We start from the raw sequence: 22,771 nt of genomic DNA, 5'->3' as shown, positions 1-22,771 counted from the left end.
CTGAGCCTGCGCTCTAGAGCCCAAGAGCCACACAACTACTGAGCTCATGTGCCACAACTACTGAAGCCGTGTGCCTAGAGCCTGTGCTCCACAACAAGAGAAGCCACCGCAATGAGAAGTCCGCGCACCGCAACGAAGAGTAGCCCCCCGCTCGCAGCAACTAGAGAAAGCCCGCGTGCAGCAACGAAAACCCAACGCAGCCAAAAATAAATAAATAAATTTATAATAAATAAATAAATAAATAAAAACCCTATGTAGTCAAAGAAAGTAGTCTCCAGGCTATACCTGTCTTGCAAGTCAGCAATTTGCATCTCAGAGCCCCCCTGAAGTGCTATTACTTTGGTACAGCTCAGGGTATAACGCTCGACTTTGTAGGATTAGAGATTGATTTTGTCAGAGTTGATCAATCTCTTGGGTGCAGCTGGACTCACAAGAGGCTGATGTACAAACTGGAACGCCACTTTATTTATTCTAAGGAGAGCTATAATGGCCAAACAGACCTGAATGTTCAAGTCAGCCTGATCTGATGAGCATATTGTATCCTTATTACAAAGCTACACAGAAAGCCCAGTTAGAAGCCTGCTTAGTGAACAGGGAAACTGACTAAGGGTAATTAGTTGGATGATCTTCATGGTGAGCAGCATCACACATTTATAGTCTGATGCATCCATCTGTGAAGCTACTTCTGCCAAAGGGATATGAATACATCCTTGTGAAGCGAGTGCTTTAGGGGCACTGAGAAATTCTGACTCTCTGATTCAACTTTTTATAATAAATAGCTACTATCTGCTTGGACTTGACTATGAATTATGTTGCACCGTGCTGAGCTGCTTATATCCACAGCCACATTTATCCCTGTGGAATGAGTGATATTACCCCATCTTACTGATTAAAAAAAACTACGGCTAAGAGAAATTAAGTTACTTGCTCCAGTCTTATAATTAGTAAGTGGTAGGGCCCAGATTCAAAACCAGGCCTGTCTGATATTAGAGCCTGTGTTCCTAACCAATGCCTTCCTCTTTACTAATTTCCTAGTATAAAAGACCACTCACCTTCAGCTGACGTCTTGTTTCTTTGATGACACTAAATAGACTATGTTCCTATTCGGGGCCTGGGTCTTTTAAATCAACTTCTACATGGAGCTGGCCACATTGATCATTTATTTATTTTTCTGGTTTCACACTCAGAGCTGGGGACAGGGGTGGGGGAACATATCTTCTTGTCACTACTCTAAACTTCCTACCCAAGTAATTGTACTACCCAGAGGAGGAAAGAATCCCTGGCTGGAAGAAACAGGATGCATATGGAAGAAAAAGAGAAAAATAAGAAAGGAGGTGAGAAGGAACCAGCCCATAAAGAGAAGTATTCTTGGGGGATTTCTTGACGAGAAACCCTGCGCTTCCCTTATCTCCCCATGTTTCCCAAGCCACCAGAGCCATGAGAGGAAAAGAATTCTCCTTTCCCCATGCCTTGCTGGTGAGAGACCCAGAAATGTCCAGTCATTAGGTTCAGTTGTACTAATATCTCACGTGAGTTTGCCGGGGGATCTTAACCAGCTTGTTTAAGATGTTTCTAAGAAAACTCTTCTCTGAGTTTCAAAATACCCTCTTCCATCTCTAACTTAAAGGGGCCAATCCTTACGGAAGGTTATCAGGAGAAGTTGTAAAATGAGAACAGGCAATCACCCCAGAGAGGTAGCTGACCACCAAGAAACTATTGTCCCAACATCCTCTTCATCCATGTAAAGATGTACTTGATACCTAATACTGGATTCATTCAATATAACCACAATTTAGGGGAAAAGAGGATTGACTCTTTCAGTGAAGGATTTTCAAAAGTGTAACCTTCTCATTATGGAATTATCATTTAATTGAAAACACTGAAATTCCAGGGAAAGTACCTGTCACCATCTTTCCACAGTCTTGGGTTTATTATTCCATTTACCAGTAGTTTCAAGAGTAGGACCTAGATTTTACTACAGGGGAGGATAATTCCCCCACTAGAACCTCCATGTTCTAGCCTGGAGAGCTCTGCTGCCAAGCAGAGCTGCACTCTAAGCTGAAATGTATAACCTGCTCAGGAAACTGCACATTAAATAATGCACTTCTGAGTCCTTCTCTGTGTTGGGCATGGTGTTAAGCACAATATACATGGATTGTCTCATGTAATCCTCGCAATAACTCTACAAGTTAAGTACTATTACTACTTTCATTTTATATTTGGGGAAACTGAGGCAAAGGTGGTTAAATAACTTACCCAAAGTCACACAACTGAAGGTCAAAGGGTCATAATTCAAACTCAGCCAGTCTGACTTCCAAGTTGGCATTCTTAATCCTTATTCTATACCACCTCCAGGTAGCTTTGAGGATGGTGATTTTAACCTGCATCCCAGGGGTAGAGCTGGGACCCTGCCAATAATTACTTCCTTGATGACCAAGAAATTTGTGGAGAAATTTCTCTACCTTGATCTGGGAACAGGAATAAAAGATCAAACCACTTAGTGAGAAGCTACATTAACACAAGGATTAGAACAACAAGAGGAGCTGGTACTTTTTTTCCCTAGCTGTATTGAAATATAATTGACATATAATATTGTGTAAATTTAAGGTGTACAATGTGATGATTAGATACATGATTATGTATTTAATGATTATGACAATAAGGTTAGTTAACACTTCTATCACCTCATATAATTACCTTTTGTGTGAGTGTGTGTGTGGTAAGAACATTTAAGATCTACTCTCTAGAGCTGGGACTTTTAGCATGGAAACTCCCCCCAACTAGATTGTAAACCCCTTTGAGGGCAGGGACCATATTTCCAACATCAAGCATAGTGCCCGATCTGGTCAGAATCCAATGAAAATTTACTCTTGATGTGTGTATGTGGTTAATGACTTTGAGTGACAAGTTCTTAAGGAACTGTATAATTGAGTTAGGCTATGTCAAGTTAAGTAATGAAATACCATGTACCTCATTTGACTACATTTGTAGAGCTCTCCTCTTTCGGGCCATAAAAATGTCTTCCCAGATCTCTTCAGGTAGAATTAATTTTCTCATTCCTAGATTATCATTGCATGCTTTAAGTCTTTACATGAATTACTGAGCGATGTCAAAGAACAGTTGAATAAATAAAAAGATATATCATACTCCTGAAAAGGAAAAACGATTATAATAAAAATGCCAGTTCTTTACAAATTAGTCGTTATATCTAATGTGATTCCATTCAAATTCTTAGGGTTTTATTTGGTTGCATGAATATAATTCTTTTCAACTTGCCAGTGTTCATCATCTTAAAAAATAAATGGCCAAAGGCTTCATTTTTTTCCCCTAAAGAAGATTAATGAAGGTGAACTTTCCATACTTCTTATTAAAACATATGATATAATTACAACAATTATAGATTGGGAGTTTGGAATTGACATATACACACTGCTATATTTAAAATAGATAACCAACAAGGACCTACTGTATAGCACAGGGAACTCTGCTCAGTATTCCGTAATAACCTAAATGGGAAAAGAACTTGAAAAAGAATAGATATATGTATATGTATAACTGAATAACTTTGCTGTACACCTGAAACTAACACAACATTGTTGAACAACTATAGGCCAATATAAAATTAAAATTAAGAAAAAATAATAATTAAAAAACTTACAACAATTATAATAGCATCCTCTGGGGACAAAAATTAACAGAAAGATTAATTAATGGAATAAAAGAAATGAGCATAGATATTGACTTTAGTATAAAAAATAACTGAAAGTGTAATAAAGGTGACACTAAGTCAGTAGGAAAGGGAGGACCTGTTAGATGAATAGTGCTGAGTCATTTGGCTAAATATTTGGGGAAAAAGCATTAAGTTAATTCTAACCTTACATTCTATACAAAAGAAAACTCCAGATGGATTAAATAAAATGTTAAAAAAGAAAACCATAAAAGAGAACTATTTTTCAAGTTAGTTGAAGGAAGATTGTCATGCGGCATGTGGGATCTTAGCTCCCCGACTAGGGCTCGAATCCATGCCCCCTGCAATGGAAGCTCAGAGTCCTAACCACTGGAGCGCCAGGGAAGTCCTGGAAGATTTTTTTTTTTTAATTGAAGTATAGTTGATTTATAATGTTGTGTTAGTTTCTGGTGTACAGAAAAGTGATTCAGTTGTATATATATATATATATTCTTTTTCAGATTCTTTTCCCTTATAGGTTATTACAAAATATTGAGTATACTTCCCTGTACTATACAGTATACTATACTATACAGGACCTGTTAGACCTGTACTATACAGGTCCTTGTTAGTTATCTATTTTATATAAAGTAGTATGTATCTGTTAATCACAAGCTCCTAATCTATCTTTCCCCACACCTTCCCCCTTTGGTAACCAGTTTGTTTTTTATGTCTATTCTGTTTCTGTTTTGTAAATAAATTCATTTGTACCAGTTTTTTAGATTCCACATACAAGTGATATCATATGATATTTGTCTTTCTCTGTCTAACTTATCATTTAGTATGATAATCTCTAGGTCCATCCATGTTGTTGCAAATGGCATTATTTCATTCTTTATTATGGCTGAGTAATATTCCATTGTATATGTGTGTGTGTGTGTGTGTGTGTGTGTGTGTGCGCACGCGTATACCACATCTTCTTCATACATTCATCTTTCGATGGACACTTAGGTTGCTTCCATGTCTTGGCTATTGTAACTAGTGCTGCTATGAACATTGGGGTACATGTATCTTAACAAATTAGGGTTTTCTCTGGATATACGCCCAGGAGTGGGATTGCTGGATCATATGGTAACTCTGTTTTTAGTTTTTTAAGGAACCTCCATACTGTTCTCCATAGTGGCTGCACCAATTTACATTCCCCCCAACAGTGTAGGAGGGTTCCCTTTTCTCCATACCCTCTCCAGCATTTTTTATTTGTAGACTTTTTGATGAAAAGGAAGATTTTTAAAAACACTATTAGCCTCATACAGTATTAACAATCCTCATTACAAGAAAAGTCCCTGTTTACATTGGGCTCCAGTTCTGGATTTGTCACTAACTTCTCTGTGATTTTTGGGCAAATCACTTATACTCTTTAGGACTTAGTTTGATCATTTGTAAACTTAGGGCACTGGATCAAATCATCTCTAAGATATCATCCAGTTCTGATAATCCATAATTCTGATTCCGCTCAAAATCTCTTTACTTTGGCTCCCTTCCTTTCCATTTATGCCCATTAACATAGGACATGTAAAACAGGAAAGCAGACCAGGTGAAGCTGTTTTCTCTTCTGACTGTGGAAGTAAAATTCACAGAAGGCACTGATGTCTTCATCTTCCATTAATACATTTAACGAAGCATTTATTGACGACCTATTATATACCTGACCCTGTCCTAGTGAATTCTATGTGTTATCACTGCGTACTCAGAGCATGTCAGAGAGATCATTATTCCCATAATACTCTCAGGATTGTACAGGTTAAGATATATGACCAAGTCATGTAATTAACATGTGGCTAACTCAAAATTTAGACATGTATTTTCTTGACAGTCTGATTCGGAGTCTAGGAAAATTATTCCAAGAGAATCTGTGCAAAAAGGACAAACTTTTAACACACACACATGGTATTAAGTTGATCTAATATACTTTAAAAATCAGATTTTTTACTAAATGAATAATGTTGTAATTTTTAATGGACTTAATTTGCATTTGGGAGTCAATTCCTTCATTGACTTAAAAACACCTGAACTAGAAGCATTCCTAGCCTGTTTTCAGGTTTGCTTAGGCATCTCTTCTGCAGACTTTACTGATACAACATAGAAATTATGTCAAAGCCCAGTGGAGTCATTGAAGTAAAAGTCTCAGTACTGCTCAGGAAGGGATGCCAAATTAAATAAAAAGAGCCCCAGCAGTTCTGCAGTTGCGTGCCAACCCAACTGCTGGTATGAGGTAAATGAGGACCAAACTTCATTTCACTTGTGACCCTAGCCAGTATTTAAACAAAAATGCCTAGAGACTGACACACTGTTCTATATAATAAGGGAATAAATATCAATAGCAAAAATAATTATAAAAAACGATAAACTACTCACAAAGACTTTCTTAGATCTTAACTGAAAGGACTACCATTTAAACTCATTTCCTCTCATGTAGTCGCTAGTAAAGGGTGAGACGGTAGACTGTAAGCATCAATTTGTAATACATAGCCCTAGGTTTACATAAGAAAAATTATATAGAAGGCAGAGGTATTCCTGTTGCTTTCCTCTCCATGTCTTGTGACAATGTTTGAGTGATGGTGTGGTATTAATATTCACCAATATGCAAAGATCACAAGCATAAGTAACCCAAACTTTTTTTTTTCTTGTATGAGATGTAATAAACATGCAGGTGAAATGCCAGTACTTTATTATTCTTTCACTTTTCTAGATTTTTTTCAATCTGGAGTGATTACTCTTCCCGTTTTTAAAAATTTCTATTGGAATGCTACACTTAATGCTACTGAATATAGAGAGACAAAATAGAACCAAAAATAGTTAGATTTTTGTCAGTCTGAATCTATCAGAAAATCCTGAGTCCATTATGTTTCAAGTTGCTTCAAAGAAAAGTTTCATGTAAAATCAAGTTATCACTTATGTTTTAACTTTGCAGAATGGTCTAATAGTAACAAATTACAGCAAGTACTGTTGTTAGCTATGTTTTAATCCTTTGATCAGTTTTTTCCAATATGTATTCCAAAGAATACTGGTTCCTTGGAATGTTAATAGGTATTCCATGAAAGGAGGGTTTTGTGGTCCTGTAAAAGTGGTGACCATGAGGTTAAAAAGAGACAGGCTGACTTTCATACAGCTAGGCCAGCTGCAGTCACTAACATGCTGATGTACATTAAGAATCTTTAGGAGGAGAGTGGCCAATGCCATTAGCAATGTGAGCAAAATTTCCTCAGAACCCTCTTTGCAGAATAGCTATAGAACCATATTCAAAGGAACAAACTTTGAGAAATTTTGCTTAAGGGCTGGATTTTATTTTAACTATTTTTAATGGAAAAATTTTTAGACAACATTACATATTTTTCCTTCTTTATTCACATTTTACTGGGATTTAATATTTTCTTGGGGGCTTTGGGGCATCATAACAAACTTCACTTTTTTTTTTAATGTGATGTACTGTTCAGGGCCTGTGAGGTGTGCAGATGTTTGTACCTCAGACTTCTGTGTGTTCCAAATAATATTTCTTTTGGATCTCCTCCATGGTCATCTCTACTCACCACATTCTTTGAGTCTGTTCACAATCCCAGGGTCACATCTGCCACTAACTACCCTTTTATCATCCTAAGACCCTTTCCAGTTCTGAGAACGGTGACCCTGTGTGTGCCTTTTCTCTTCCTCCCTCCCTCCCTCCCTTCTTCTTTCTTTCTTTTTCTCTTCCTTTCTCTCTTATTCTCTTTTCTCTCTTTCTTCCTTATTTCTGATATTGGTAATTGATGCTTTCTCTTTTTCTTGATCATTCTTGCTGGGGTTTATCAATTTTATTAATCTTTTCTAAGAATCACTTTAGGCTTTGTTGATTTTCTCTGTTATTTGTTTTCTATTTCATGTATTTCTCCTCTTATCTTTTTTATTCTCTTCCTTTTACTTATTTTGAGTTTATTTTACTCTTTTTTTAAACTTTTTAAGGTAGACTCTTAGATCATTGATTTTAGACCTTTCTTATTTTCTAAAATAAGCATTTAGACTGATAAGTTTCCCTCTAAGCAGTTTTTTTTAGCTGCATCTCACAAATTTTGATATGTTGCATTTTCATGATCATTCAGTTCAAAATTTCTCTAATGATTTTTTTCTTTGACTTGTGAGTGTGTTGTTAAATTTCCACATATTTGGGGATTTTTTTTTTTTTAGTTTTCTCATTTTTTAAAAAAATTAATTAATTTATTTTATTTTTGGCTGTGTTGGGTCTTCATTGCTGCACATGGGCTTTCTCTAGTCATGGCGAGTGGGGGCTACTCTTCCTTGCAGTGCACAGGCTTCTCATTGCGGTGGCTTCTCTTGTTGTGGAGCATGGGCTCTAGGTGCGCGGGCTTCAGTAGTTGTGGCTCGCAGGCTCTAGAGCACAGGTTCAGTAGTTGTGGCATACGGGCTTAGTTGCTCCATGGCATGTGGGATCTTCCCCGACTCGAACCCGTGACCCCTGCATTGGCAGGTGGATTCTTAACCACTGTGCCACCAGGGAAGCCCCAGTTTTCTCATTCTTACTGAATTCTAATTTAATTCCGCTGGTGACAAAGAATATACTCTATAAGATTCAAATATTTTGAAATTGATTGAGACTTATTTTGGGGCTCAGGATATAATTTATTTTGGTGAATGTTTCATGTACACTTGAAAAGAATGTATATCTCACCATTGTTGGTTGTAGTGGTCTATAAATATCAGTTAGGTCAGGGTGGCTATTGGTGATACTCAGATTTTCTATATATTTTTTTCATTATTTAGAGAATACTTAGTTTCTGTAATCAAACCCATGTTGATAAGAACTTTTTTTTTTTTTTTTGGTTGTGCCACGTGGCTTGTGGGATCTTAGTTCCCCAACCAGGGACTGAACCCAGGCCCTCAGCAGTGAGAGCGTGGAGTCCTACCACTGGACCACCAGGGGATTCCCAAGATCTTCTATATTCTTAATGATTCTTAAAATCTATTTGTTCTACAAAGTACTGAGGGAGGAATTTAAAAATCTTCAACTCTAAGCAAAGATTTGTCTATTTCTTTCTTTAGTTTTAATCATTTTTATTCCATTTTTTTGTGTTAATGTTATTAGAGGCATACATGTTTATGATTTTTATGTTTTCTCAACTAATTGAGCTTTTTACCCCTCTTTCTTTTTGATAATACTCCTTGTCTTAAAGTCTACTTTGATATTAATATAGCCACTCCTTCTTTTGCTTACTGTTTACATGATATATAAATCTCTTTTTTGTTGTTATTACTTCAATCTGTGTCTTTAAAACTAAAATCCATCTCTTATAGATAGCTTATAGTTGTATCTTGTTTTGAAAATCCAGCCTGCTAACCTCTGCTTTTTAATTAGTGGTTAGTCCATTTCCATTTAACGTAAGTATTGACATGATTTGATCTAGAACGACCATTTTTCTACTTGTTTTCTATTTTTTCCAACTCTTTTTTGTCCCTTTGTTTCCTGCCTGACTTAGGATTATGTGATTTTTTTATAAAAAAAATTTTAATATTCTGTTTTATTGGCTTTTAGGCTATACCTCTTTGTATTATTTTTAGTGGTTGCCCTAGGGATTACAATATGCATCCTTAACTTTATTAGAGTTTCCTTGGAGTTAATATTGCACCAGTTCACATACAATGTAAGGAACTTGCAAACTATAGAATTCTATTTACCTCTCAATTCTTTGTGCTTTTGTTGTCATGTAATTTACATGTATTGTAAACTGCACAATATGTTATAATTTTTTGCCTTAAACAGTCAGTTGTCTTTAAGAGAAATTAAGAGGAGAAAAATATATAGTCTTTTATATTTACTATAGAGTTCTGAGTTTCCATTTTGCATCATTTTCTGTCAGCCTAAAAAACTTCTTTTAAGCATTTCTTGTAACACATACTGCTTATGTGTCTTCTTTTATCAAAAAAAAAAAGTCTTTATATTGTCTTTATAGAGAATTTTGAGTTGCCAGGTTTTGGGTTTTTTTAATTAATGCTTTAAAGTTCCATTGTTTCTGATGAGAAGTTAGTAATCATTCAGATCATTGATTCCCTGTATATAATGCGTCTTTTTTTCTTTCTTTCTTTTCTGGCTACTTTCAAGTTTTTCTCTGTCTTTGTTCTCCAGGGGTTTGATCATGATGTGTCCATGTGTGGTTTTCTTTGTCTTTATCCTCCTTGAGATTCATTGAGCTTCTAGGATCTATAAGTTTATGTTTTCCAGAAAATTGGGGAACATTTTGGCCATTATTTCTTTAATATTTTTCTCCACATTTCTCTTTCTCCTCTCTTTCTGGGACTTCAATTACATACAAAATATACAACATGATATTGTTCACAGGTCACTGAGGATCTATTCTTTTTTTAAATATTTTTTTCTTTTTGTTCTTTAGATTAGATAACATCTATTGAGCTCTCTTCAAGTTCACTACCCTTTCTTTTGCTCACTCCAATCTGCTGTCAAGCCTATCCAACGAGCTTTTCATTTCAGACATTTTACTTTTCAGTTCTAAAATTTCCATTTAGTTCTTTTTTTATAGTTTTCATTTTTCAACCAAGATTTTCCATCTGTTAATTCATTATGATAATATTTTTCTTTAAGGTTTTTAAAATATGTGTAATAACAGCTTTAAAGTCCTTATCTGCTAATTCTAGTCTCTGGATTATCTTGATATCTTTCTTTTTTTAAAAACTAATTTATTAAGGCATGATTGACATACAAAATCTGTACATATTTAGTGTATACAACTTGATGAGTGTGGTGAAACCATCACCACAGTCTATGCAGTAAACTGGTTCATCACCTCCAGGGTCTGTTTCTATTGATGACTATTTCTCTTGTGTGGATAATATTTTCCTATTTCTTAGCATATATAGTAACTTTTTACCATTGAGGACATTATAAATAATGTGTTGCATAGACTCTGAATTCTGTCACCATGCTCTAGAATGTGTTAATTCTTGTTCAAGCAGGCGATTAATTTGGCAAGACCTAAATTCCAAACTCTGCCCTTGGTGGGTAGCAGCTGGAATCTCTGCTCAGTTTTTTTCAAATTGTTAACTGTTGCATCTTTGCTGGGCTTCTCAGAATCTCTTCCATATATGTGTAGCTCAAAGGTCAGCCAAGGATTTGCATGCCATTTATTTGCAAATTATGGATCCCTGCCTTGCAACTTCCTCCTTTCTGGGATTCCCCTTCATTTTCAGCCTTTATGACAGCCCTAAACTTCATCCTCTTACTTCCTTAGCCAGTAAGACTGTGCCTTTCTTCTTAAATTATAGCCACTTTGCATCTCATGGACTAAGAAGTACTTTCGGACCAAAGTCACACACACATAAATCTCAACTGTTACAGTTCCCTTCTTTCAACATCAACTCCCTTCTAGCTTCTGCCTGTTTTCAATTTATCTCAGTACCTTCAAATAGTTGGGTTTTTTAAAAATATTTTATCCAGAATTTATAATTGTTATCTTCAGGAGGATTAGTCTGTAATAAGCTACTCTATCATTATCACAGTTGTAACTAGGTCATTTTTTAGTCTTGCCATTGTATCTTTATCAAAATGAAAAATATTTGCTATTAATATGGTTATGTTAATTGTTTCTTCCCAATAAGTCTTAAGTGGTTATATTTTTAAAAACTTTTCTGGCTCTATTTCTTCTTCAGATGAGAAAATAAGACAGAATTAAATGAGTTCTGGATTATGTAATGCCACCAGGGTACAATACAAATACTTAAAATATATGTTGTAAATGTAATAAGCAAAGTACAAAGAAAAGCTATAGGAACTCAGAGGAGGAAGAGATCAGATGTAATTTCCTAGAGGATGTTACCTTTAAGCCAGTTGTTAAAAGGTGACAGGAATTTAGTAGCCAGGGTTGAGAAAAAGAGAGAGAATATTCCAGAAGGAACATCATAAGCAATGCAAAAAAAGTGGGAGGTTGGGGGCTCAAGTCTTAATGGTTATAGCTATAAATATAATTTATAACTCAAAATCAACACTTAAAAGTCCATAGTGTGAACATACTGCTATATATAAAAATATGGGGGCTTCCCTGGTGGCGCAGTGGTTGAGAGTCTGCCTGCTAATGCAGGGGACACGGGTTCGAGCCCTGGTCTGGGAAGATCCCACATGCCGCGGAGCGACTGGGCCCGTGAGCCACAACTACTGAGCCTGCGCGTCTGGAGCCTGTGCCCCCAACGGGAGGGGCCGCGATAGTGAGAGGCCCGCGCACCGTGATGAAGAGTGGCCCCCGCTTGCCGCAACTAGACAAAGCCCTCGCATGAAACGAAGACCCAACACAGCTAAAAATAAATAAATAAATAAAAATAAATTTAAAAAAAATATGGGTAAACCTCACACCAATTTTAAAGGAAAAAAGCCAGACACAAAAGAATACATATTGTAATAATCCATTCATGTAAAGTTCACAAACAGAAAAATAATAGCTGATAATAGAATTCAGAATAGTGGTTACCTTTGGGTTATGGTAGTGACTGGGAGGAGCAAGAGAGGGGCCCCTGGGGTGCTTGTAATGCTGTACTTCATGTCCTGGAGGCTGGTGACCCACAGCGTCGACTTTGTAAAAATTTATCAGTTGATGACTTTATGATTTGTGCCTTTAAAAAAAAGTTATACTACAATAAAATGTTTATGTGAAACAAAAATAAAACCCAGTTTCTGGTATGAAAAAAAGTTTATGGTGTGTATCTCCATATATTAACACATTAATTCCTCACAATGGCCTTATGGAAGGTCAGTGATGATGAATTTTAGGTTAAATTGAACTACATAAACTTGAAATACCATGATGTAAAATAATTCTTGCTTTATACACAAAGTTTGAAATAATTCAAATGCCCCTAAATTTAAAAAAAAATAAAATTTCATTTTCTTTCAAAGCTGGATCAATCTGAGTGAATTTAAGATATATTTAAGCTTAAGTTTCCACAGGAAGGCACCACTTGAGTAAATAAAAATATCCTGTGTAATTTAGAATATGAGTTTAGCAAGTGTAACACATAACAGTAGATTAGGGACTTCCCTGATGGCGCAGTGGTTGGGAGTCTGCCTGCCAGTGTAGGGGACATGGGTTTGAGCCCTGGTCTGGGAACATCCCACATGCCCTGGAGCAACTAAGCCTGTGCTCCACAACTACTGAGCCCGCATGCCACAACTACTGAAGCCCGCATGCCTAGAGCCCGTGCTCCACAACAAGAGAAGCCACTGCAATGAGAAGCCCGCGCACCGCAACGAAGAGTAGCCCCCGCTCGCTGCAACTAGAGAAAGACTGCGTGCAGCAACAAAGACCCAACGCAGCCAAAAATAAATAAATAAATTTATATTAAAAAACCCCAGTAGATTAAATGCGACAATAATGAATGTTTTCTCATGTCACAGTTTGAGCAGAGCAGTTTATGGCTGACACGGCAGCTCTACAATGCCAGGTACCCACACACTTACCATTTTACTGCTCTGTCCTCCTGAACAGGCCATTTTCTATCTTGTGGTCTAAGATGGCTGCTACACTCCCACCATCTTGTCTGTATTCCAACTGGCAGAATCACTACAATTCCTATACTGCTGGCCAGAACTTGTCACAAAGACACAGGAAGCTACCAGAGGGCCTGGGAAATGTAGTTTCTGGCTAAGTAGCACACTGAAGGTCCACCAGCAGTCTTTGCCATATCTGCCATTCTTTGTCTAGCTGTCTTGAATTATGTGGTTTACAATTATGAAATGCCTCCAGGAACAAATCCTTTACATAAAATTCAGCTGCCCTGTAGATAAGAATATCCCTATTTTACAGAAGATAGAACTGAGACTCAGAGAAGATAAATGACTTACCCCCCTCCCACCCCCGCCCGTACATTGCTAATTAAATGGCAGAGCTGGGACTCAAATCCAGTGCTCCAAGCTCAGGGTTCTTGCTTTTCTTCTACAGAAGCCTCTCCAGGCTCCAAGAATACTGGTAATCCTTAGTCTGAGAGAAAGTGAGACTCCTACTGTATCTAAGTTAAATGGCACTTGGAAAGGAGTGAGATAGGACACGGAGTGGTAGAACTTTACTGTGAGGATGTAGTAAAGCTGATGACCTGAGCTGTGTTTTGCTCTAAAGTTTCAAGAACTCAGGAAGCAAGAAAATATAGTAAAAAGCACTGGGCCATGAAACAGTGACATGCATTTTAATTGTGCTTCTGAACTAAAAGGCAGACTAGACATGTGCTCCAGCCATTTTCCCTTTCTGATTTCTAGTTTCCCCATCCAACAGATGAGGAGGAGTGCTGGGACAGGGTTGCTGAATATGGCCGTGAAGGTTGTGCACAATTTCTTAAATTCACCAAGCAGGAGATTCTGGAGCAGAGTAGAAGGTGCAGCACAGCTCTAAGCCTAACCCCTCCCCAGTCCTTAGAAATACTACTGGTAAATTCTCAAAATACTGGGATTCTCAGAAATACTACAAAATTTGGAGAGAAGACAATCAAGCAGGCATTCTTATCTTTTTTCTCTTCTGACAAGGGAACTTGGAAGAAACAGTGAAATTAAAGTAAATAATGTGTCTGATTCTTCCTGAAAGAAGTGACTACTTCAGGATTCCACCAAAATGTTCCAAAGCCCTGGGGGTGGGGGTAGGGAGGGATGGTTTCATCCTCAATTGGGTAGAGCAAACCCCGATACAATATGTTCATCAAAATCTCAGGAGAGGGAGGAGCGTCTACATATTTTAACAAAAACCGCGTATGTTCTAAAACAGAGGCTTCCCCCACCTAAGCCCTCAGGTCACAGAAAGGTGGAGAAAATCCAGAATACCCAGTTTTCAGATGTTGGGAGAGAAAACACATTGATACCAGACAATGGGGGAGGAGATACTATATCAGAGCAAGTAGAATGTCTGTACATAGCTGCCCAAGTATGTACAAGGGGAAAAGAAATGACACAGTCACTAATGATCTATTACATACATGTCAGTATTTCACCCACAGCTAACAAAAGAAAAAGAGCTGAGGAGGGCGGAAGAATCATGGGCTGCAAAAGACAAAGCCTAATCTAGGAAAAAACATAACTCAAGGAACAGAAGGAATTTTCTCACAATTTCTTCACATTATAGCACAGCTTGATAGGAGCATAAATTAAGTAAAACTAGAGCTCAACCATGAGATGATAAAATAGCAGAATGAGATAAAAAGGGAGGTTGCAGACATAAGGAAATAAATTGAACACCAAAATACTTTATGGCACTAATAAGTAAACTATAAATAGAAAGAACAGAACAGATACTGCTGAATACTGAAATATTGACATGGAGAAAAGACTGTAAGCACAGTAAATGCAGAGGAAAAAATAAAGGAAATTAATTAGAAGTAAACAGATATGCATATTAGTTTGTTACCAGCTAAGCTGCTGTAACAAAGAAATCCAAAAATCTAATGCCTTAAATAAATTAGTTTCTTCTCACTCACAAAAGAGTCCACAGGTAAGAAGTCCAAGTCTGGCAGGATCTCCTCCAGGAGGTCATCCAAAATACGGTTCCTTCTATCTTGATGCTCCATCGCCTCCTCATTCCTGTGGTTATAGGACATTCTCATTTCAATGGTTGAAGCTGGCTCCTTTACACACCCATGTTTCAGTCTGTAGGAAGGATAAAAATAGTCCAGGGCAAGAGCTCTAAGGAGATGCCACAGAGGTTACACGTATCACTTCTGCCACATCTTATTGGCTTCATGTCCCCATTTAGCCACAGGGGACACTGGGAAATGTGGTCTTTAACTGGATAGCCATGTGCTCAGCTAAAACTCAGTGCTCTATTCTAAAAGGAACCAGAAGAGAACGAATAGTTAGGAACCACACTATGAAAGATAAAGGTGAGCCAACATTTAAGGACACTTGATGTCCCTCACAGAGAGAACTCAGCAAATGAAAGAGAAGATGTATCTAATGCTGTAATTTAAGAGCACATTCCGAAAGTGAAGAAAGAACTGAATCTGCAGGTGGAAAGAAAACATTGAATCCCAGGAAATTTTGATTTAGAATATTTAACATAAAGGTATTTCCTAGTTAAACACTTGAACTTGAAAGACAGAGAATGCTTCAGACATCCAGGCAGAAAGAAAAATCACCAACAAGGGGTAAAAAATCAGGCTGGCATCCAATTTCATTATATTCATTGTGGAAGACAATGGTGTAGTCTACAGAGTTTTAAGAAAGGATGGCCCCACGTGTAATTCAAGTATAAAGGCTCAGGGAAGTAAAATACCCATGAACACTTGTTGGAAAGAACTGCTTGATAACCAAAGCCAGGAAATTTAATAATCCACCAAAATAAAGAACTCAAGCATAAAAAAGCCCTGACAGAAGGACTGTTGATGAGCACTGGATCCATTCACATGTAGAACTAATACTAAACAATCATAGCAATGATGGTTTCAAAACAGAATGTGAATATTATAAATCTGGACAATGTAAAAATAATATAATACAAAATTGGGAGGTGAGGGAGAGCAGATGGGAGTAGCAAGAAAGTTCTAATGTTCGCATCTTTTGAAGCTGGGTTATGTTATCCAAAATAAAAACATGTGGTGAAAAAAAACCTAAATGTTTTTCATAATTGCCTTTATTTAACAATGGAGCAGGGGTCCACAAATCGCTGCCTGAGGGTGAACCACCTGTTTTTGTAAGTCAAGTTTCATTGGAACACAGCTTCACCCATTTGTTTCCATATTGTTTATGCTACTTTCCAGCTATAAAAATAGACTGAGATAGCCTAAAATTTTTACTCTCTGGCCTTTTAAGAAAACATTTGCCCACCCATGCAGAGGAATCTTTTTTAATTCACAGGAATCTTGTGGTAAAGAAATATTTATTTGAGGCTTAATAATTTGTTGGGTTTATTTTATTTTTTAAAGATTTTTTTTGATGTGGTTTTAAGGTCTTTATTGAATTTGTTACAATATTGCTTCTGTTTTGGTTTTCTGGCCACAAGGCATGTGGGATCTTAGCTCCCGACCAGGGATCAGACCTGCACCCCCTGTATTGGAAGGCGAAGTCTTAACCACTGGACCGCCAGGGAAGTTCCAATTTGTTGGATTTAATTCAGCCTTTTCCCTTCCTATTAAATTCATGTCAAATTAAGTTTAATAATATAATATAAGTCCTACTTTTATAAAACAATAGATCAATCACTCCAAAGATGTCAGGGATAGTGAATCACCTAATGATATTTGGTATGGTTTCTTAAACTTTCATCTCTGTGTTTTTCTGCATTATTTGGAATCTTTATAATGAGCATACATCATTATTACCAGAATAATAAAATAGAATGATTTTTCTATTTGAAAACACTGGAAGCAAATATACTAAGATATTCACAATGATTAATTCTGGCTGACAGGAATATGATTGCTGTTTTCTTCTTTAAGCTTTTCTATATTTTTTAAATATTGAAAAAAATTTAAGCTATTATAGAGGATTTTGGCATAAAGTGATAGAGTTCTGAATTATAGTTTTGGAAACAGTAATAAGTACCAGATATGAGGGACATTGCTCTGTTTAGAATATGATTCTTTCATTAGTAGTATACAAACCAAAAAGCATGATTCAGCATAAAATATAAAGCATGACATAAAAGAGAATCCAGGGGACTTCCCTGGTGGTGCAGTGGTTAAGAATCCGCCTGTCAGTGCAGGGGACACGGGTTCGAGCCCTGGTCCGGGAAGATCCCACATGCCGCGGAGCAACTAAGCCCATGCACCACAACTACTGAGCCTACGCTCTGAGCCTGTGAGCCACAACTACTGAGCCCACATGCCACAACTACTGAAGCCCACGTGCCTAGAGCCTGTGCTCCGCAACAAGAGAAGCCACTGCAATGAGAAGCCTGTGCACCGCAACCAAGAGTAGCCCCTGCTTGCCACAACTCGAGAAAGCCCTTGCGCAGCAATGAAGACCCAACGCAGCCAAAAATTAATTAATGAATTAATGAAAAAAAGAGAGAGAGAAGCCAGAAGCAGATGATACTCGACTTCTGTTAGGCAATCAGCACATTCATAAAGCTGGTTTCTTTCATTTGCATTAATCTAAACCTACCTTTCCAGTCTCATCCCCCACCTTATCCTCCTGATACACACAGCATACTCCAGCCACACAGAGCCCTTCATCTTCAATGAGATCTTCATGCATTGGTATGCTATTTTGCTTTGTCGTCACCATTCTTTCTACCTACAATTGCATCCTCTTCTCTATGTGATATAATTCAGTGTTTCTTTTAAGACACAATTTAAGTATCACTGACTGCAGTACATCTCAACCTTGGCTGCACATCAGAATCACCTAGGGAGCTTTATAAAAATACCGAGGCCCAGGCCCCAGCACAGCTATTCTGATTTAATTGCCCAGGGTTGGGGCCCAGGCAGCAGTATTTTTAAAAAGCTCCCTGAGTGATGCTAATATACAGCCAGGGATGAGAGTCATTGCAAAGCCTTCTGCGATACCAGCAGGCAGAGTTAATTACTACCTCTTCTGCACTCTCATAGCTCTTAGATTTTCCATTGCTCATGAAATTTAATGCTTATTGTATTAAAGTTAGTGTTATATAGTAAATGCTCAGTAAACGCTGAAGGTTGTTACCGTCCTTCTTCCAACCAAGCATATGCAGCAGTGTAAACTCGCTGGGATGTCACCCCTCCATGCCCCCTACACACACACACACACACACACACACACACACACACACACACACACACACACACCCCTCACTGCCTTTTCAGCACAGCCCTAGACCTTGGGTCTGGCTTTTACACTGTTGAGATTTATGCAATGTAAAGAATTAAAGAAACCAGTGTTATGAATGTGCTGACTGCCTGAGAGAATCCGAACATCATCTGCCTTCCACCCTCATCTTTGTGTCACACTTTACATTGTGTTTGATGTCAGATCCTGCTACTTTAGCTTTCAAGAGCAGGTTGTCAGGTGTACTTTGTCAAAGGCTTTCAGAAAATCCAGATAAATGATGCTGTAAGCCCCGAAACTGCCAAAACTATATTTTACACCTTCACAGTACTTGACAATTTTATTTAAGTGGAATCTTTCTTCCTTCAATTTACCTTTGCCTCCCTGACCCTGAGATCAATCAGATAACTGGAGACCCTTCCATTTTTGATACTGAGTATCCTCGGCTATGCCTATGCCATGTCTGGAGCACAGTACACTGGGTGATTATCTCAGCCTCCCTGGTTAGGAGGAGCTCCTGGAAACTACTTCTCTCTGGAGGTGAGGTGGGGAAAGGAGAGTGGAGGATGACGAAAGGAGACCAAGGTGCATCAGCAAGACAGAAGTTCCACAATCACACAATGCGCATACACACCCTCATCAAGGCACGACCCAGAGCACTGACCTTTCCTCTTCCCACTCGCCTGGAAGGAAACCGATTGCATTAACAGTCTGCTCTTTCCTGTTAAAAATCCTATTTGTAGTCATTTTAAACTGTCCTCACCAAACATCGCCGAAGGGTTTGGTGTCCATAGGATGGTAGTTGCTTATAGTTTCCCTTAAGTACCGCATCGTGGCAGTGTGGCCCTAAAGTAACTTTGTTCACAGACATTTCTCAGCCAATAGATATTTATTGTGCAAAGTGATTTTCTCCCCAGAGTCTTGATGAAACTTTCCCTTTCTTTTTCCTTAAGGTCATCATGACCTTGATGAACAATAAGATGTACTACAACTGAGTCCAATGGCAAGTTTCACTAATGCAGAATCAGATTAATCTTCAAATTGAATAATCTTTGCATATCTAGTACTCCACGTGACCTGAGACAAATCTACTAAGCTTTCTGACTTGGTTCTTTATTAGTTAAATAGCAAACCGTTACCTAGTTCCCTTGGAAGTTGTGCAAATTAATTAATGTTTGGAAAACGACTGGAAAATTTAAAACAGTCTATAAATACCAAACAGTTGCATCTTCCTTGCTGAGAGGGCCCAGGTAATTCATAACCTCCTATAATAAAGGTAAAATAATGTGCTTGGGCTCTACAATTAAATGTGATTTATTTGCAATACATATAACCTTTGAAATCTAGAAACCATTTAATAGAAACAATTCATATTTCATAACTATAATAAAAGCATGTAATGACTTTAGGAAAAGTAATATCTACTGTAAGTGATCTAGACATCACGTCTTTAACCATTTCTAAGATCTGCAAGAGTATGCTCAGAGTTTATCCTTAACCTGTTAATGTTGACTGATATATTTTTTACATTCTCCCAGTTTTTCTTTATCCTCAAAACTCTAATATGTATTTCCTAGAAAATTTGCCTGTACAAAACTTTGCTGTATTCAAAGCCTCCTGTCAAGATTTAGCACTTTTATATTGTAGTCATTAAAACTGAACAAAATCTTAATAGTTCCTTTATTAACTACTATACTGACTTTGCATAGTGGAAATCACAACATGTTAATTGGATTTAATTAACTATTTTAAATTACACAAACTCCTTACAGTAGACAATAGCACAGGGTACTCATTAGCAATAAAATTGGAGCTGATACTGCTACTTTATTAAAACTTAATGAAACTATTCATAATCTTATTTATTGTTTACAAGAAGAAAACTGTGTTCATTTTGAAGGCAAAAATGTCTGCTGAAAACAAATTTTTGATCATTTAGGTGAAGGCTCAGAAGTTAATAAAAGGGTCCACCATATCCAACCTCACGGTTCTGCCAGCTCCTCATCGCACGAATCCCTATTTCACCCCTGTGCCAGTCTTACAAGTGGATGCCAATAAAGGTTAGTGATTCAATAACCATTTTATATGTTTAGGAACATAGGGAAAGAGCACTGAGGTGGGACTGGGGGCCTGAGTTTGAATTTGGATTCAGCCACTAATTCTCCAAGATGACTTCAGACAAGTCAAGTCCTCACTGTGGCCTGAGTTTCCTTCTCTGTAAATCAGACGGTTGGACTAGAGTCCCTTCCCACCCCTAAAATCCATGATTCTATAGATTTACTATTGATTTAGATGTTGATGTTATTACACATTAAAATTATTATTGTGTTTAAGTGATATTATTATAATTTTTCAAGCTTCTGAGCAGATAGTTTCTGATACTTTTCTGATAGCATTTGAAAACTTATTTCAATATACTATTATGCAAAAATATGAAGCCAGAATTAATGCAATTAGCATTTAAACTATACATGTCTTAGTCGAAATACCAGAGTTTGTGAAACCAGTGGATTTCTTGTTTTTTAAGCAAAAGGTCATGTCATCTTTATCTCAGTATCCCCAGTGCTTAGAACCATATCTAGCATTTTGTAGATACTAAATTGTTGGTTGAATGAATAAGCAAATGAAAGAGTAAGCAAATGACTAAGGACTGAGTGTCTCAAGTGTAACCCTCTTTACTTCTCCCTGCTACTTAATTGGCTGACATGTTAAAGAATTCTTTTTTTTTTTTTTTTTTGGTTGCACCAGGTCTTAGTTATGGCAGGTGGGCTCCTTAGTTGCGGCTCCAGGGCTCCTTAGTTGTGGCATGTGAACTCTTCGTTGCAGCATGCACATGGATCTAGTTCCCTGACCAGGGATCGAACCCAGGCCCCCTGCATTGGGAGGGTGGAGTCTTATCCACTGCACCACCAGGGAAGTCCCCCTAAAGAATTAAGTGGATCACCTTTTGTATCTCAAATATGAGCAAGTGAGATGATCTTTAATTATTTCTATCTCACTTTCTAACTGTTGTCTGGAGTATTTTGGATCTAAAGTTGGTTCCCCAGGGTTCTTCTGATACCTGAAGATTTAAAGTCCCCCATCTTGTAGCTCCTGTATCCTCTGTCTGCTGACCCAGTCAGTGGTGGGGTACAGCAAAACTCAAGACAGCCCCGCATCATTATAAGTCTCTTAATTGATTAAACTTCCTGCAACTGTAACAATTACTTTCCTAGTTACAAATCATTGCTGTTTAGAAATCTTTGTGACACATGCTTTTAGTTGGTTTACATAATATTTACTCCCTGGGAAAACTTCAGCAGAGTTTCTACTTCTTGCTTTAGAAACACATTCTTCCTGGGTCAAATTAAGATGAATAAAATAATGAATGAATCAATCAATCAATCAATCAATCTATCTATACTTGTTTTAGGGATAGACACAATAAAAAATTGCTGCAAAACAAAGGTAAATCTAGAGCCATGGCAGCTTGGTCCAGAAAAACATCATATTTTCATCCCTCAATTATCTGTCAGAGAACACATGGCCTACCATAATATTTGTAATTAATTAACCAATTAATCAACACATATTTACTGAGTACTTGCCATATGTCTGGTACTGTGCAAGGTAATATGAGCGCCAGGAAAGCACAAGCCACACAAATGTAGATAGAGTGTCCAGATTTTAACATGTCCTGATGCTCTGAACTGTCATTTAAGTCACCCCAGATCTACACAAGTCCAGCATGTGGTGAAAGATGAACAACATCCAGAAGAGAGAATAGTTTTGGAAAATGCAGGGCAAACTTCTCTACTTCTTCTTGAATTATCTTGCTAAATCCAAAGAAGAAAGCTCCCCCAACCCCTCCACAATGGTTAAGAATATAAGTCTCATAATAAAAATTTTCCGTTTAGGCTCTGTGTGACAGTGGGCAAGTTGCTCTCTGATCTTAGAATAAACTCTAAACTCTGTAAACAAGGCATGCCTGACGTGGCCTCCCTTCCATTCTCATCTCATTCCGCTTTCTCTGTGCTCCAGTCACATGGGACTTCTCTCTCTTCCTTATCAGGCCAAGCACTTTTTCACATCAGGCCTTCACAAGTGCTTTTACCTCTGCCTGTAAAAGTCATTTCCTCAAGCATCTGTCTTTTTCCTTTATAGATGATCACAATTTGTAATTATATATTTATTTGTGGATTTATTTAATGTCTTCTCCACCACTAAATGCTCCATGAGGTCTGTCTGGTTCACCATTGAATCCCCACTCTCCAGAATAGTTCCTCAGTGGGGATATTATAACAGGCACTTAAATATTGGTTGAATGACTGACACAATGAATGAATTTCTAATTC

At 37.5% G+C, this 22,771-nt stretch overlaps 1 protein-coding gene across 1 annotated transcript in view; it reads left to right on the top strand.

Moving 5' to 3' along the window:
• Positions 1-22,771, top strand: part of IQCH (IQ motif containing H) — a 215,198-nt gene that overhangs the window by 45,009 nt on the left and 147,418 nt on the right. Inside the window, exon 5 of the mRNA XM_036843582.1 lies at positions 20,377-20,497. Coding sequence (XP_036699477.1) covers positions 20,377-20,497 — 121 coding nt within the window. The remainder of the gene's footprint in view (positions 1-20,376; positions 20,498-22,771) is intronic.

Source organism: Balaenoptera musculus, chromosome 2 (assembly GCF_009873245.2).
Source record: "Balaenoptera musculus isolate JJ_BM4_2016_0621 chromosome 2, mBalMus1.pri.v3, whole genome shotgun sequence".
NCBI classification, from domain to species: Eukaryota; Metazoa; Chordata; class Mammalia; order Artiodactyla; family Balaenopteridae; genus Balaenoptera; species Balaenoptera musculus.
Note: the sequence above shows the minus strand (reverse complement) of the source record. Positions and strands in the feature narration are given on the sequence as shown.